Source organism: Ascoidea rubescens (genome assembly GCF_001661345.1).
Source record: "Ascoidea rubescens DSM 1968 unplaced genomic scaffold ASCRUscaffold_3, whole genome shotgun sequence".
Lineage (NCBI taxonomy): Eukaryota > Fungi > Ascomycota > Saccharomycetes > Ascoideales > Ascoideaceae > Ascoidea > Ascoidea rubescens.
The window spans coordinates 651751-667819 of record NW_017962915.1 but is presented as its reverse complement, the minus strand read 5'-3'; the positions used below and the strand labels follow the sequence as shown (position 1 = coordinate 667819).

At 33.2% G+C, this 16069-nt stretch overlaps 6 protein-coding genes and 1 non-coding gene across 7 annotated transcripts; 3 read left to right on the top strand and 4 right to left on the bottom strand.

The window, feature by feature from the left end:
• Positions 1-54: 54 nt before the first annotated feature.
• Positions 55-2835, bottom strand: UBA3 (NEDD8-activating protein UBA3; the record flags this gene model as incomplete). Its single annotated transcript, XM_020191729.1, has 2 exons — positions 55-1441; positions 1793-2835. The coding sequence occupies 2 exons, from the start codon at positions 2833-2835 to the stop codon at positions 55-57; spliced, it is 2430 nt and encodes an 809-aa protein (XP_020048720.1).
• An 865-nt stretch (positions 2836-3700) lies between these two features.
• On the bottom strand, positions 3701-5788 carry ASCRUDRAFT_25985 (Rad4-domain-containing protein; the record flags this gene model as incomplete). Its single annotated transcript, XM_020189921.1, has 2 exons — positions 3701-4897; positions 5021-5788. Coding segments are annotated over 2 exons (1965 nt in total), but the record flags the coding sequence as incomplete, so codon positions are not given.
• A 1022-nt stretch (positions 5789-6810) lies between these two features.
• ASCRUDRAFT_134822 (uncharacterized protein) lies at positions 6811-8725 on the bottom strand. The gene has a single exon (XM_020189082.1). The coding sequence runs from the start codon at positions 8260-8262 to the stop codon at positions 7264-7266; it is 999 nt and encodes a 332-aa protein (XP_020048718.1). The 5' UTR covers positions 8263-8725; the 3' UTR covers positions 6811-7263.
• Positions 8726-9464: 739 nt separating this feature from the next.
• On the top strand, positions 9465-9891 carry ASCRUDRAFT_134816 (uncharacterized protein). Its single transcript, XM_020189081.1, has one exon. The coding sequence runs from the start codon at positions 9507-9509 to the stop codon at positions 9729-9731; it is 225 nt and encodes a 74-aa protein (XP_020048717.1). The 5' UTR covers positions 9465-9506; the 3' UTR covers positions 9732-9891.
• Positions 9892-10051: 160 nt separating this feature from the next.
• FAA4 (long-chain fatty acid-CoA ligase FAA4) lies at positions 10052-12148 on the top strand (the record flags this gene model as incomplete). The annotated part of the gene is made up of 1 exon (XM_020190378.1): positions 10052-12148. The coding sequence occupies one exon, from the start codon at positions 10052-10054 to the stop codon at positions 12146-12148; it is 2097 nt and encodes a 698-aa protein (XP_020048716.1).
• Positions 12149-12654: 506 nt separating this feature from the next.
• Positions 12655-14424, top strand: ASCRUDRAFT_74793 (alpha/beta-hydrolase). The gene has a single exon (XM_020192824.1). It carries the CDS (start codon positions 12871-12873, stop codon positions 14404-14406), a length of 1536 nt encoding a protein of 511 aa, XP_020048715.1. The 5' UTR covers positions 12655-12870; the 3' UTR covers positions 14407-14424.
• Positions 14425-14508: 84 nt separating this feature from the next.
• On the bottom strand, positions 14509-14602 carry ASCRUDRAFT_t34. The gene has a single exon. It is a non-coding gene; the product is annotated as a tRNA-Arg (tRNA).
• Between the last annotated feature and the right edge of the window lie 1467 nt (positions 14603-16069).

Below are 16069 nucleotides of genomic sequence, written 5' to 3'. Positions count from 1 at the left end.
ATAGAACCTTAGCAGAGAAATCTATAATACGGTTATCATCAAGAAAACTAATCATCAATTATCATCAAACAGAACATGCAATTTCATAGCCTTGGACAAGTTCGAATCAGTTACAATAAGCAATTCATTATCATCAATTAATTCAGTAATTGGTTTATTCAAATTTATTCTAGTAATTTCTTCTAGCTGAGGAGGAAAAGTAAGATATAAATCTTTATTATTATCAGAAGAGATTAACGAGGGGTTTTCCAAATTCAAATCCAGTTTTTGGATTAAATAAGTTATTAAATCTTTTAGTTTAAACCATCTTTTGACTGAGACCCTTTCATATTTGGATCCGCAGATTGAACAATCTTGATTTTGTTCTGGTTTGAATACATGAGCAAAAATTTCCAGATCGCCAGAATAACTCATGTAATACTCTAAAATGGGATTGCAATCAGTGATGAATTTAAAGGCTTCATTGCAACAAGCGGCTGCAACTACAGCATTTGTTGAAGCAATGGAAGGAATGATGTTTTTAATTACACCCAAAGTTAAAGATTTTGTAATATTGTTTATATTAAATACTTTTGATCTTTCTAGTGCTTTTTCATATATCCAATCGATATCGTCTTGATTATCAGTGTTGTATTTCCTATCAGGGAAATATTTTGGCCATTCTAATAAACTTGCCCATTCAATACAATGTTCTGGTATTCTTGGAGTATTTGCTATTGTACAAACTGGATATGTTTTCTTTGTGCCTAACAAATCCAAGTTGCATTCATAACAAGAGGTCATTGTAGGGATAATGAATCTAGTTTGACCTCTAAAACCCTCGGTTCCACCATCGATGATTGGTATTATGCTTTCATCATCCTCTGGATCAATTAGGCTGAAAACTGTTTTGTTTATCCATCTTCTTGCTTCAATACTGTCCAAGCCACAAATTATCAAACTGAACTGTTTATAAAAATCAAGGTTTTTATCTTGAATCCGACAATTATGTGGAGTTACCAGCACATTTTTGATTCTTTTTTTAATAAAATTAGCAGCAGTTTCAGCTTTATATTCGCCAATATCAGTATTTCTGAATAAAAACTGTCTATTAAGATTGGAAATATCAATTGTATCCATATCAATAATATGAATTTGTTTAAATCCGGATAATGAAAGGTTTTTTAAGATTTCGCAGCCTAAACCGCCAGCACCAAGCACTAAGATTTTAGAGCTGGATAATCTAGACAAAATGTCGTCAGCATCAGGTTCAAATAGCTCATCAGTGAATGGGCCACTTTGATTAAAAAAGGGCAAAATCGAGCTATCTCTTTTGTTTAGTTCATTTGACATTTTTAATCTTTTTGGTCTTTGATATGAAATCAAATTTGAAGAATCAAATTGTGAGGAAGACACTTTGAACTGGCTTTTTTTCTGTTGTAGTATTCTTTGTAGTAGCAAGCTAATAAGGGATTATGGTTTTAATCTCGCCCAATGACATGTAATATTTAAATTAGAAGGTAAAATTGGCAATGATTAATGGAAGGTTTAACAAATATGATTTCCTAATTATCTGCAGCTGAATTTCAATTAGAAAGGCGAGCAAAAAAGAGGGCTTGCATCTAAAACTACGTCCTACATCCATAGAAATGGTCCGCTTGGAGTTTATATTATAGAGAATATAAAGGAAATGTATTAAAAGAAACACTTAACTAGGGAATATTATTATATAACTGTCTAATTAACGCATATTGGATCTTCTCCAGAAGCAATGTTGCATTGGTGCATCAATCTCTTTTCTGTTTCGTCAAACTCTCCAGTTACTGAATGCGAGACACCTCTATTGTAAAAAATAACCAAATCGCCTTCGTTCCACGAATGGCAGTAAATGTTTTGAGGAGAAATAGCAGGTCTGTAAAATCTTTGCAATAAATTTCTTGCCTCTTCCATTGGTATTTCTTCGCCAGTTTTGTTGTTAATTATTTTATAAGCACAAGATCCATGGAATTGCAAATGATGGTTCCCAGTTGTTGGATTTGTCCAAACCATGGGCAATTTTTTAATCTTAGATTCCTCCCATTCAGGTAATTCATCAAATGATCTTTCTTTGTTTTCACTAACCATTGTGATACCATCAGAAGTAGACTTGGCCTTTGAAATGAAAATGTAAGGATGAGGAGCATATACGACAGTTGAATTTAATGCAAATTCCTTGTCTTCTGGGGACAATAAATCAAAAGCAGTCTTTCCACTCAAAAATGCAGTGGCACCTTTTGTTATTTGCAATTCGTCTTTGGAATCATGATAGACGATCTTTTGCTTTTCATCTGAATTTGGAACATGAATACCCAATAAAGTGGTGCATTTTGGAGGAGATAATTCGTATAAAGCTGAGTCAATATGCCATCTGTAAAATCTGGTTTGTTTATTTGTTAACTCATCATCTGATAAAGTGTCTTTATGAAAGGTCTTATGAGAAGGTTGGGTCAATTTGAAATCATCTAAGCCATAATGATTTTTCCAATAACCATTACCAATGACCTGAACTTGCGGTTGATTTGGAATAGTTGTACCATCTTTTCTCAAAACTGAATTTTCATGTCTGAATGTTTTACCATGACCGTAATTGTTGCTTGTTTTGGAACAAGTATCATCAAACATTGTTGTTAACTCGAACTGAGATTTGGGTGATAACTTTTGTTGATCAGGAATAACAATGACCAAATAAGTGTGCAAAGCGTTCTCAAGCAATTTGAAATCCTCTTCACTTAATTTAGAGGGATCGCTAACATTTTCAGGCAATTTGATAATTGCACCAAAGGGAGCATCATTCAATGGAATAGCTTGCAATGACATATCTAAAATATAAAATCAAAATGTCTAGTATGAATATCTATTGTGAGTGAATAGTAGTGAAGAAAAAAAATGCAACAGACAACATCAAGGAAATTCGCTGAGTATTTATACCATTCAACCATTCAGAACAACCCTCTTGTTGTCGAAGAGCCAAACAGCCCTGTTGCCGGTGTTGCGAAAGTTGTTTCGACAGCAAAGAAGCAGAAACAGCTTCAGGCCCAGCGAATTACTTCCTCATCTTCAGCGCCTTTTCCGCCGCGGGCCTTCCGTGGCTATAAAACCTTAAATTCGGAGAAGCGAAACCACTGCTGCGGGTCTTTCAGTCACTGTACTCAAAGTCGGAATCCGCATAGAGCTCATCGTCGTCTCCAGCAGCAAAACTTGCTTCCTCTGCTGCATTCTCCTCGGAGTTTTCCAGTTGCTGTGTTAGCACTTCTTTGTTAGACCAATCTTGGTTCCCGTCGTTTTTGTACAGCTCATCTTTGTCTTCATTATCTTTATTGTCTTCATTGTCTTTATTGTCTTCATTGTCTTTATTGTCTTCATTGTCTTTATTGTCTTCATTGTCTGGTTTTTTGCAATCCTCTTTGAGGTCTTCATTTTCAGAAACTTCAACTAAATCGTTCTTTATAAACCCAGCACTAGCATCTTCATCAACCTCAACTTTGTCAAACGAGTCTGATTCTGCATCCAATTTTTCAGAATTATTTTGATACACATTTTCATCGACGTATTCAGAGTTTGCAGCAAAAAAACCACCCGGTTCAAATCCTCCTGACTCAAATCCTCCTGGCCCAATACTATCTGCAGCTTCTTTATTCTGTTTTAACTTTTCCTCTAATTCTCTTTCTAACTCATTTTCTATATTATCTTTTAAATCAGATTCCATAATATCTTTTGAATTTATTGTTTTTTTGTCCTCAATGATTTCCCCATGCTCTCTGTTTAATCTATCTTCCACAACCAAGCTATTTATTAATATTTTCCAAGCATTCAATGCAATCATTTCAATATCATTTCTTTCTTGCTCAATTTGCTCTTGACAAAGTTGATCACAGACTAATAATACTGCTTCTTTGTATTCTTCTGCAACAACTATGCCTGGAATTTTTGAAGTTACGCTTCTTCCAGAAAACTCAAATCCCTCAACTGCTAATGCATAATCAACACCGATAATCTTTGCAGCTCTTGCAGCAAATTTTTCCCTTATCAATGCACCTCCTTCTGGAATCATTGATTTCTGAAAAACCTCAATTTTCCCATACTCGGTTTTTGGAACCTTTCCATCCTTTACCGGTGGAGGTTTATACAATTCGGTTTGAAACTCAGCATATAATCTAACATCCTCATTTTCTTCATCAAAGTCTCTTGTAAAATTTTTCCCTCGTAATTTCATAGGCTTAGCCTTTCTAATTCGCAATGTTCGTGCTCCTACCTTTAATATCCGTCCACTAATAAACCAAGCTCTAACAGATTTTAGTTTTTGAACATTTTCTCTTCGATAAACTTTTAACAATTTGTTTTTACCTTTTAATTTTATTGTCCCACAAGCTTTTTTAGGATATAATATTTCATTTTGCTTCAATTGTTCTTCTAAAGCATACACTGGATGATTTTTAAAATCCTGATAACTATTAGGCATACCTTCGTTAATATCTCTTTTTTTAAACTCCAAATCCTCTAAAAAATCTATTTCTTTTTCTAATTTACTTTTCTTGTTGTTGCTTTTTTTAGATAACTTTTCCAACATTTTTTTATACCATAAACTCCAGTTATCAACCCTATCAATTCTTTTTCTTCTGGTTTTCGATAGATAATTGCTTGCATATCTTCTAGTAATATCCTTTATATTTCCAAATTTATCAAAACCAATCACATATGTTAATTGATTTCTAACATCATTTAATGGTGGTTCTAATTTGGATTTTCTAACAATGTTTTCAACAATTTTAAAGTGTACTGGATCAATCGTTATCCATTTTTTAATATACGGATTCCATGCCTCGGCCCAAAATACAGGATATGGTGATAAATATGGATTCAATGGTCTTAATAATGGAGTCTTCTTTTTCTTTAATTTCTTAAAATTTCCATTTTTCCTAGATATTTCATTCAATTTTATTTCAATAGACGTCTTTGGTCTCTCCAACTCAACATTTGCACGACTCTTTTTCCGAGAATTAACTGGAGATAAACCCAGCCTCTTTCTTTTGTTCAAACTATCTGTTTCCATTTCTAAATTTAAATCTAAATTTGTTTTAGATATACTTGTAAAATCTGGTGGTTGCAAGGAAAATACTAGTCTTGCATTAACATCCGCCGCTCTTAATAACGCAACAAACCCTTGTACTGCAATATCTCTACCAGCATTAAGTCTCAATATATAATCAACAAATTTATTAAAATCAATTGATTCTGATGGGAAATCATTACTCAATATTTCGCTCCATTTTTTTTTAAATATCCCTGAATTATAATTACTCACTTTAAAAATATTTGACCAAAATAACATCAACCGTTTTAAACCATCTAAAAATTTCCGAGAATATAATCCATTTAGTTGTTTTTTATTTGAAAATTTATGAGGATGCAATTCAGTAAGCACTTTCTTTGTAATAAAATTAGCCAATAGAAAATTTAATAACATTGGATCATTTATCCATTTATTTCTAATTTTCCCATGGATTATCATACAAACTAGATATAGTATATGGATTTTTTTCCTAAAATCTCTTTCTTCTTTAGAAATTATTAAAAATTTCCTATTTTTTTTCTTATTGCTTTCATTTAAATTTTTCTTAATAGTAACATTCAAAACCTCTTCATCTGGCTTTGATGAATCTGTATTTATATTTTTGAAAACGTCCAAGAACAGATTTTTATTATCGGAATCAAAATTCAATAAATCTTCAAGCTCATCGTCACTATCATCGTCATCACTCTCTTCATTATCGTTATTATTAAGAATTTTATTAGATTTGTTTTTATATGTATTTTGATTAGAAGCATCTTCAATGATAACATTTACGTTATTTTTTTCACTTAAATTGAGATTAATATTTTTATTTTTACTATCATTTGAATAATTTTTTTCCCAGGAAACTTCATCAAATTGAACTGGCTCTTCATTAAATTCATCAATAAAATTATCATCTGAATCACTGGATACAATTATATAATCATCCATTTTTTGTAAGTTTTCAGATAATTGTTTTTTTTGCAAGGGATTAATTGTGATTATTTTAGAGACATTTTCATTTTTTTTCAATTTGTTTATATTTGAAAAATTCTCTTTATTGTTAAAATTCAGTAAATTTTTTGAGGCTTCTGCCAAGGTAGAATCAATTAACTGATTTTCATTGCAATTTTGGTCGTTAATAGTGCTATTATCTAAATCAATAATCTTTTCTTCTTCTTTTTCTTTTCCTTTTCCTTTGCTTTTATTGGATTTCTCATTTCTCACTGGTTGTTTTGAGCTTTTGGAGTTTTTGTGAGCAGACCTTTCAGTCTTGTTGGAATTAACATTTCCAGTCGATGTAATTTTCTTCTTTGAATCCCTTTTATTTTCGACTGATTTATTTTTCTTTGAATTATTAATGCTAAGAGATGAATTTAGTTTTGAGTCAAGAGTTGAACCTGAGCTTGAGCTTGAGCTTGAGCTAGAATTGGATTCGTCTTGTTTATACTGGTCCAATAACAATTCGAAAACCTCTTTGGGTAATGACATTATTATCAGATCGTCATTCTCAATAATAGAAATAAGTAATCGCGAAAAATGCTCATGAGGATGGAAAAGTGAGATTTGTAATGGGTTAAAGTTTAAAAGAAAAAAAAAGAAAATAAGGTTTATTTTCAAGAACCGTCTCTGGGGTCTCACAGTATTGTCTGCATTTTTGCATTAGCCTGCAGAAGCCTTATTTTTTTGAGTTTTCTTCTAAAATTATCGGCAAATTATAAATAGAAATAATTCAAATATGATATAAATTATAACAACCCTATAGAAAGTACTTATAAAAGATGATATATAAGAGTAAAATAAAAAGAAAAAAAAAGAAAAGTAGAGGTAAGTGAGATAAAGTGAATTAGAAAGAAAAGAAATCAAAACTATTTAATTTTTTTTTGTTGTTTTTTTGTTGTTTTTTTTGCTTTTTTTAAGTGAATTTATAAAATCAATGCCAATAAGACCAGTAAGACCAGTTCAACTTTTTGTAATTTTGAAGAAATAATTATAACCGTCAACCAAAGGAATGTGTCTAGATACGAAAAAAAAAAAGAAAAAAATTTTAATAAAATGTGATAAAAAGAAATTAAGAATAACAGGGAAGTGAGAATATAAGGTAAAGGAAAGAAATAAGAATGAGAATGAAAGATAAAAATAAAAGTAGGTAGGTAAGTAGGTAAATAAAGAATTAATAATTAGTTAATAGATTAAATTGACATCAAGAGAAAGGTAAAGACTAAAGAGAAGATGATGATGAAAGAATTGATTGAAAGGTTAATGTTTGAGATGGCATTATTACTTTGTTCGAGAGCGGGGACAACAGTAGAGGATGAGAGAGAAGATTCTTCTTCTTCATCATCTACTGGAACAGTGGATGCAGGAACATATTTGGTTTCCAAGGTAGATGAAGAAATGAAAGAAGAAATGAAAGAGGAAGCAGCGGCGGAGGATGATGGGGCAGCCGAAGAAGAATCTGAGGAGGATGGAACAGCTGAGGATGATGAAAGAACAGTGGATGAAGATGATACGGGGGCTGAAGAAGAAGGAGAAGCTGAAGAGGAAGCTTCTAAAGATGACGATGAGGTGGATGAGGCCGTAGATGATGAAAAAGAGGATGATGATGAGGAAGAGGATGATGATGAGGAAGAGGAAGAAGAAGAGGAAGAGGAAGAGGAAGATGCTCTTGAGGAAGATGAGGATTCACTAACATCGGATGGAGAGTATTGATTTACTGGTTGAGAAAGAGCAACATTACCAGTTCTTAATACAATATCAACCGAGTCATCACAGTCATGGTCTTTAGAGTAGATTGAATAAGTTGATTTATCATCATCATTTGGACAAGCTTTGAAAGAGGAGTCACCATCGAATTGAATTACGTTATTTGAGATTGAAAAGGGAGACGAGCCATCAGAATCGGTTGTTTTCAATTTTTCATCATCGAATTCAAGATATGAATCACCATCAGAAGAAACAATTATTTGACCTTTGGTGTTGATGTAACCTTCGAAATTTGTCAATGAGGAGTCGAAATCACTGGTTCTAGGGATTTGAATAAGTAAAGCATCATCTTTGATAACAATTTGCTCGAAGTTTAGATTAGTTCCAGTTGCAATTGAGAACAAGTAGAAGGAATCAGAATCATCAGCAAGAGCGACTTTTAAAACGGAGGACAAAACAAAGAGCGAAAGAATATTAGATAGCATTTTGAACGGTAATTGCGATAGTTTATTGTTATAGAGAGGAGGATTGATACAATGTAAATCAGTGAGAGAGGATATAGTCGGATGTGCGAGGATAGCGAAAGATAATACTATTAGATAGCGACAGTATATGAATTGTGTATAGTATAAAATGTAGATTTTAATATATAGAAGATAAAAAGAAGGAACAAATATGGAAGAAAAGAAAAAAAAACGAAAAAACGAAAGAAAATAAAACAGATTGAATAAATAACGAGAAAAAGGAAATATTTATATATTTTTAGAAAGATTATTTTTAAAATACGACTTTTATAGTTTTTCAATCATTTTTTCTGTAAAGTGCAAAGTAATGAAATTTCCATTCAATTAGTTTGTCGAAAAAGGACCAACCCTTTATTATCAGAAGTCATTAAGAGAGACGTTATGGACAATGTGAAGTTGAAGTGAAAGAGTGTTTACATTCGGCTTAAAAGGGAAATGAAAGTGATTTAAGAGATCAAAATAGAATCAGCTTCCCTTTTTGACCTTTCTCAGCATTCTATTTATACCTGCATGCGAGACAGTACTGGGAGATATCGTCTGAACAGGTGAGGTGATTATCTCCGATACAGCCAAAATCCAGAAAGCTTTGGGCGGCGAGCGACGAACATTGGTGTGTGTGTTGGATGAGAGAAAATTGGAGGGTCAGCGAAAATACAGAGTGAGCTGGAAGCTTTGAGAAAAAAACGACCAAAACATGATAAGGCAATAAGGTGAAATGGTTAAAGATAGCAGAGGTTTCAGAGAGGTTTGCTTAGAGGTTTGCTTAGAGTTTGGGCAGAAGAACCACAGCAATTGGAAGCAAAGTGATCTCAGAGTTGGGAACAAACTCTTGCTTTTGACTTCGGCACGTTAAAAATAAAACAAGCCCTGAGCCGGGTGGCCTTCTTCTTGCACGTGCAGAAAGTGTGCATATCACGGGCCAACATGAGACCGCGGTGGCGGTGGCGTCTGCGAGTGTGGGGATTGTTAGCGCTGTTAGATCCCGTGACGTGGAGCGGGAACCAACAACTGTAAATCGCCAAGTGCGGGAGATCATCTCACGGATAGCTTGCACAACCAGCAGCCCAACAATTCGACCCGTGGTGTCTATCCGCGAGTTCAGTATGGCAACAGGCACGAGATCCGTGTGCACCGGGGCGGACGTTGGGAGCGAGCTCCAGCGCCAGCGCCGGCAACGCCAGACGCAGCATGGGCAGCAGGCTGTTATGTTGGGCTGGGGAGGCTCCTGTCGTGGAGCAGAGCTCAGCAATAGTCCCTGCTGCTGGTGCTGCTGGGCAATTGTTTTGATATCATTCTCCTATTTCGTCTGCTTTCTTGTTTTAGCTCCAGGTCCTACTTATCCCTCTTTCTGTTTTTTGTCCTGGCTCTCTTGCTCTGCTGTCTCAAATCTCTCTTATCAATTGCTTCACTCTTCTCCCAGCATATATTAATCACATCATATCCCATCTCTCTATTTAAATATCCATCATCTATTCTTTAATCTTCTTCTCTCTTACTGGATTATCTCCTCAGTATTGATCATTTGTTTTCTGCTCTTCCCTCTCATATATAAACTCAACTATATTTATCTCAATCCTGGTCAGAGCCGTCAGCACTGTTATAACCACCCTCATCTCTTCAACTCGTCTTACTTCTCTTTTTCTTCTATTTTTCTTAATTTCTCACTGTCGATCTTCCCCATCTTCAATTATCCTCTCCTTACTTTCTTCTTATTTGCCACTTTCCCTCCACCTACCTTCCTCTCTTCAAAATGGTAAAACAAGCCAATGTTATTGTCGGTGAAGCCAGACCTGGCGAAACTGCTCCTCGTAGAAATTTTAGAGTTCCTGATGGTCCTGTCATCAAGCCCTTGGATTCAAAGGCTGTCACTTTATACGATTTAATTCAAGAATGTTTAAGCAGAAATCCAAACAACAATTGCATGGGCTGGAGAACTTTAATTGACATCCACGAAGAGAAAAAATTCGTCACTAAAAAAAACAATGGAAAAGACACTCAAGTCGAAAAAACTTGGTTATACTACGAATTGGGCTCCTACAACTACATCACCAAAACTCAATTAAATGAAATCATCCACAACTACTCAAAGGGTTTGGTTAAACTAGGCATCCAGCCAAATGGTCAAGAAAAACTTCACATTTTCGCCACAACCTCTCAAAAATGGCTACAAACTTTCTTTGCTGCAAACGCTCAAGCCATCCCAATCGTAACCGCTTATGATACTCTTGGTGAAGAAGGTTTAATCCACTCCCTAATCGAAACTGAATCTTCGGCTATCTTCATAAATAACCTACTCTTCCCAAAACTAATCAACCCTCTAAAGGTCGCTAAGAACGTCAGATACATAATACATGATGAGCCAATCGACCCAAACGATAAAAGACAAAATGGAAAATTTTTCTCAATCCCAAATGACGCCAAACAAAAAATCCAAGAACTAAGACCTGACATCCAATTCATAACCTACGACCAAGTCATCCAATTGGGCAAAGACAACTTCGACTCAATTCCTCCAAACCCACCAAAACCACAGGACGTTGCCTGTGTTATGTACACCTCAGGCTCAACTGGCGTTCCAAAGGGTGTCATCCTCACCCACTGCAACATATTAGCTGGTATTGGTGGTTTATCAATCATTATGGACAGAAACCAAATTAACGATAAAGATAGAATCATTGCTTTCCTACCTCTTGCCCACATCTTTGAACTAATGTTTGAAATTATTTCCTTCTGGTGGGGCGGTATCCTTGGTTATGGTGGCGTTAAAACTCTAACAGACCTATCCCTAAGAAATTGTCAGGGAGACTTGAAGGAATTCAAACCAACTGTCATGGTCGCTGTTGCTGCTGTTTGGGAGGCCATCAGAAAGGGTATTCTCGTTCAAATCAAAAAATTGCCACCTTTGTCTCAAAAGATCTTCTGGACTGCATACAAGAGCAAACTATTCATGAAAAATAATCACATCCCATTATCTGGTATCTTCGACGTCATCTTTAAAAAAATCAAAGCTGCTACTGGTGGTCAATTGAGACAAATTTTGAATGGTGGTTCTCCAATCTCGGTTGAAACTCAGATTTTTATCAGTAACCTAATCGCCCCCCTCTTAATCGGTTACGGACTCACTGAAACTGTTGCTCAAACCTGTGTCCTTGCTCCTTTTGCCTTTGAATACGATGTCGCAGGCATGTTAACTGGTTCAATTACCGTCAAACTAAGAGATGTTCCTGAATTGGGCTATTTCGCTAAAGACGACCAAGGTGAAGTTCTTATCTCAGGTGCCCCCGTTACTCCAGGTTATTTAAACAACGATAAAGAAAACAAGGAATCATTCACGGAAGATGGTTGGTTTTGTACTGGTGATATTGCTGAATGGACTAAAACTGGCCAATTGAAGGTCATTGACCGTAAAAAAAATCTAGTTAAAACTGCAAATGGTGAATACATTGCTCTAGAAAAACTTGAATCAACTTATAGAACCAATTCACTTGTGGCTAACATCTGCTGTTATGCTGATCAAACAAAAGTTAAGCCCATTGCTTTGGTTGTTCCAAATGAACCTCAATTAAAGAAATTGGCCGTTGAATTAGGTTTGTATGAATCTGAAGATGATGTTGAATTTCATTCCGTGGTTCATGATAAAAAATTGAAAAACGCTATTACAAAAGATTTAATTAAAACTGGTTCCTCCTTAGGTTTGGCTGGTATTGAATTAATCATAGGTGTTGTTTTAGTCGATGAAGAATGGACTCCTGAAAATAACATGCTTTCTGCCGCTCATAAATTACAAAGAAAGGCAATTGTTGATAGTTGTAAAGCTGAAATCGAGGATGTTTACAATAGTAATTAATCTATTTTTTTTTTAAACCCAACTTTTTTTTTAAAAAAAATTTAAAATCAAAAAATCCAATAAAAACCTTGAAACAATCAAAAAATATATATATATACTTTTGTTTTTGTTTCAACTTTTTTTCATTATCTTTATGCCCATTTTGCTTCTTGTTTTTTTTATTAATATTATTTGCTTTATTCAGTTCAGAAGTTACGTATTCTTTTGTTTCTGTTAGGTGTTTATTAAAGATACAACTTTTTTTTTATAGTATGGTTTATATATATGCTCTATTTCCCTTTCTCGTTTTTAGTATTCTAATTTAATATATAATACTTGAATTCTTATTTTCTTCAAAGTCCACCATTCAATCTGCTTAAATTTCACCCATAAACATTAAAAAAATACCTGTTGGTTGAGCTTTCCCAGCCAATAAGGTTTGAGCGTTTGATGGGATCATGTTAAATTGTTGAATAAAAATTTTGAAAAACAGAGCTTAATTTCAGCAAAAGTGAGTTCATTTTATCTTAAAATATTTTTTTCTTAATCACTGGATTTATATCTATACTTATTCACCTGTTTATTTGAAATCCTTTCTCATTTATTTTAGTGTTGATTTCTTTTTTTTTTTATCAAACCATCTCCAAGTTGTTCGTCCCTCACTTATCCTAAATTATGGATATACCTAATTTCGAAATATTTAATTTTTTTTTTTAGTCTTATGAAAAATCATTCAAAAAGAAATGAGTTTAGTAATATTGAATACAATTTTATCCAAACCAAATGTTATTTTTCATAATTCATTTAGTTTTTATAATATATTTGCAAAAAAAAACTATTCAACAGATTCTTCAGAATCAACTTCTCCAAAACTTCCCTCTTCAAATAATTTCAATTTAAAAGATTTTTCAAAACAAATTGATAATTTAATCAAAGATTACCGATTAAACAAGAAAACTGAAATTAAAAATCAAAATCAGAATATCGATCCAACTATAAGTATTAATTCAAAACAATCGCAATATAAACTATCAACTGCACCTTCAGGTGTTCCATTATCAAAGCTTTTATCTAATACTTTTCCATTAAGTTTTAAAGAATCCTTTGAAGATTTTAAAATTCGAAATGAAGCTTATAAAGTTCAAGATGATTTATTATCGTTATTAGATTGTTATCCACATGCAAATGAACTTTTTGAGTCGAAAATTTTGAAAATTCCAATTAATTTAGATAAAAATAATAATGTAATAAAAATATCGGAAAATGATGAACAATTTTTCAATAATGATTTTAGTGAAGATGAAAAATTTCACAGAAATATAACCTATCAAAATTATATTAATGAATTTGTAATCTACCCAAAGGGTAAGCAATCTAATGATCCAAATTTAAATCATTTAATCTTCTTACATGGATATGGTGGAGGAATTGGTTTTTTTCTTAAGAATTTTCAAAGTTTTTTAAGCTTTGAAAATTCGAATTGGTGTCTTCATGCAATTGATTTATTAGGATATGGTGTCTCTTCTCGACCTGAATTTCGATGTTCAAATTTATCTAATAGCGAGGATTTTTTTGTCGATTCATTGGAAAATTGGAGAAAATTAAGAAAATTAAATAACTCGGAAAATATATTAATATGTGCTCATTCATTGGGAGGTTATTTAATCTCTGTTTTCAATATGAAATATCCCAATAAATTTCGAAAAATCTTGATGGTCAGCCCAGCAGGAATAATTAAACCAAGTAAATTACCAGATATTCCAAAATACTATGACATGTTATGGAATCAAAATTATTCACCTTTTAGCTTGGTTAGATATTTTGGGCCATTGGGTTCGTATCTTGTGAGTGGATGGAGCTCAAGAAGGTTTGATAATTTAGATAATGAGGAAGAAAAAAATCTACTACACAAATATGCCTATATCATATTCAATTCAAAAGGATCAGGGGAATACATTTTAAACCATGTTTTAAGTGCTGGAGGAGTTCCAAGATGTCCATTAATTGATTTCAAAGAGAACAGAATCAAATACTTGACATGCGATACCACATGGATCTATGGCGAAAACGACTGGATGGATGTTCGTGGAGGATTCGAAGCAATGAAGTTGCTTAATAACAAAGTGGTCAATGAGTCTGGTCGAACAATTACAGCAAACGTGAAAATTGTCAAAAACGCGGGACATCATCTTTATTTAGATAACACCCACGAGTTTGCAGAGATTCTCAGGGACGAAATGATCGAGTTGGAAAACTATTCTACAATAAATAATCGATAATTCCATGTACTATGTAAACATTTAAATACACATTATCAAAACTTAGTTACCTTTTCTGGAGTTATTCTTTCACATGTCTGAGTAACAAAAAAACAAATCAAACACCCGACGTGGGAGTCGAACCCACAATCTTCTGATGACTTAACACTTAACAGTTGTTAGAAGTCAGACGCGTTAACCATTACGCTAGCCAGGCTTATCACTGTTTTATCCAAATAGACGTTTCTATATCAAATAGAAAATAATCTGTCTGATTAAGTTTTTATGTATTTTTGATATTTTACAGTTATTTTTAATTTGCAAGCTCATTATATTCGTCTCCTATGCATGGGAATTCATGAGATAATTTGACAACAGCATATATCTTTTCAGATTTCACACTCCTGTCTTTGATGTGAGTTTTCTTCCTATTTATTAGGTTTCCTCATATCTACGGTAGAATACAAAGATAGTATTCACTCTTGTATATAGATATAATAAATAACACCGTGCAAAAACCCCAACAAAGTGGGCTCTTAGTAACTATTTTTTAAAAAAAAAAAAAAACAGTTATTCCTTTGGCACAATCTTCAATATTCTGATATTTTATTTTCAGCTAAGTAATCAAAATTCTAAACATTAAAAAGAGACATTTCACCATTAAATTAAATATTATCTTTAAAAACATTGTCACAGTCTTTGAATATCCCAAACCGTGTAAAATTTAGAACAACATAGGTTACTTTTTATAAATCAAACCTTTTAAACTAGAAATAACCCAAGAGAATCAAAAGTTTTAAATCTTTTAAAAAGGTTAATCATTAACATAACCATTAACATAATCAATAATTTGGCCAATGTTTTTATTATTTCTATTTTATTGCAATTTAATTTTAGTATTTTCAAGTTGATTGTTTTACTAAACCCCTGGTTTTCTTAAAATTCTACTTAAAAATTTCAATTAAACAATATTCAATGAGATTGTATGGCTTTAATTGTTAATGCTAACATGTTCTCTTTATTGTAAAGTGCCAGACCTTAACTAGGACATTTGCAAAATGTCTTTAAAATATTTTTTGTGGTCAAGTATTTTCAAATTTCAATTTCAACCAATCTGAATCATTCAAACATATCAATGTTCGTTTTAAGAGACTATAATAATAAAATCTACCACCACAACAGTTTCATGCATAAACATGCGCTTTAAATTATTTTTTCCAACTTCAAATGACAAAATTTTACAAGAGTAAAATATAAACTACAATTGGGCCTACAGTAAAGAATGAAACTGGCAAATTAAATCTCTTTTTATTTAAAACTTGTCAGACTGCCATCAATACCCATCCAAGTATCGCGTCTTTCGAAAAAGCATGCAACATTGGATCGAAATCATCGCTCCTTTCTCAAGACATTAACCAGTGAACATCTCTGCAAACGAAAGGCAAATGCTAAAATAGATGACCGGACCAGCTAAGGATCACAGACAAACTAATTTGATTCTCATTCAATGGGTACAATGGGACTATCTCATCAACCAAGTTGGATTCAGTGGCTCTTTTGAAGAGTCAAAGAGAGACATTACCTATAGAAATGATCCTACTGTTGAATTTGTTAGTTGATCTTCGGCTCCTTGACATTGCAATGCAACACAGCTATAGTGGATGCTGTAGATTGGAAAGATGGC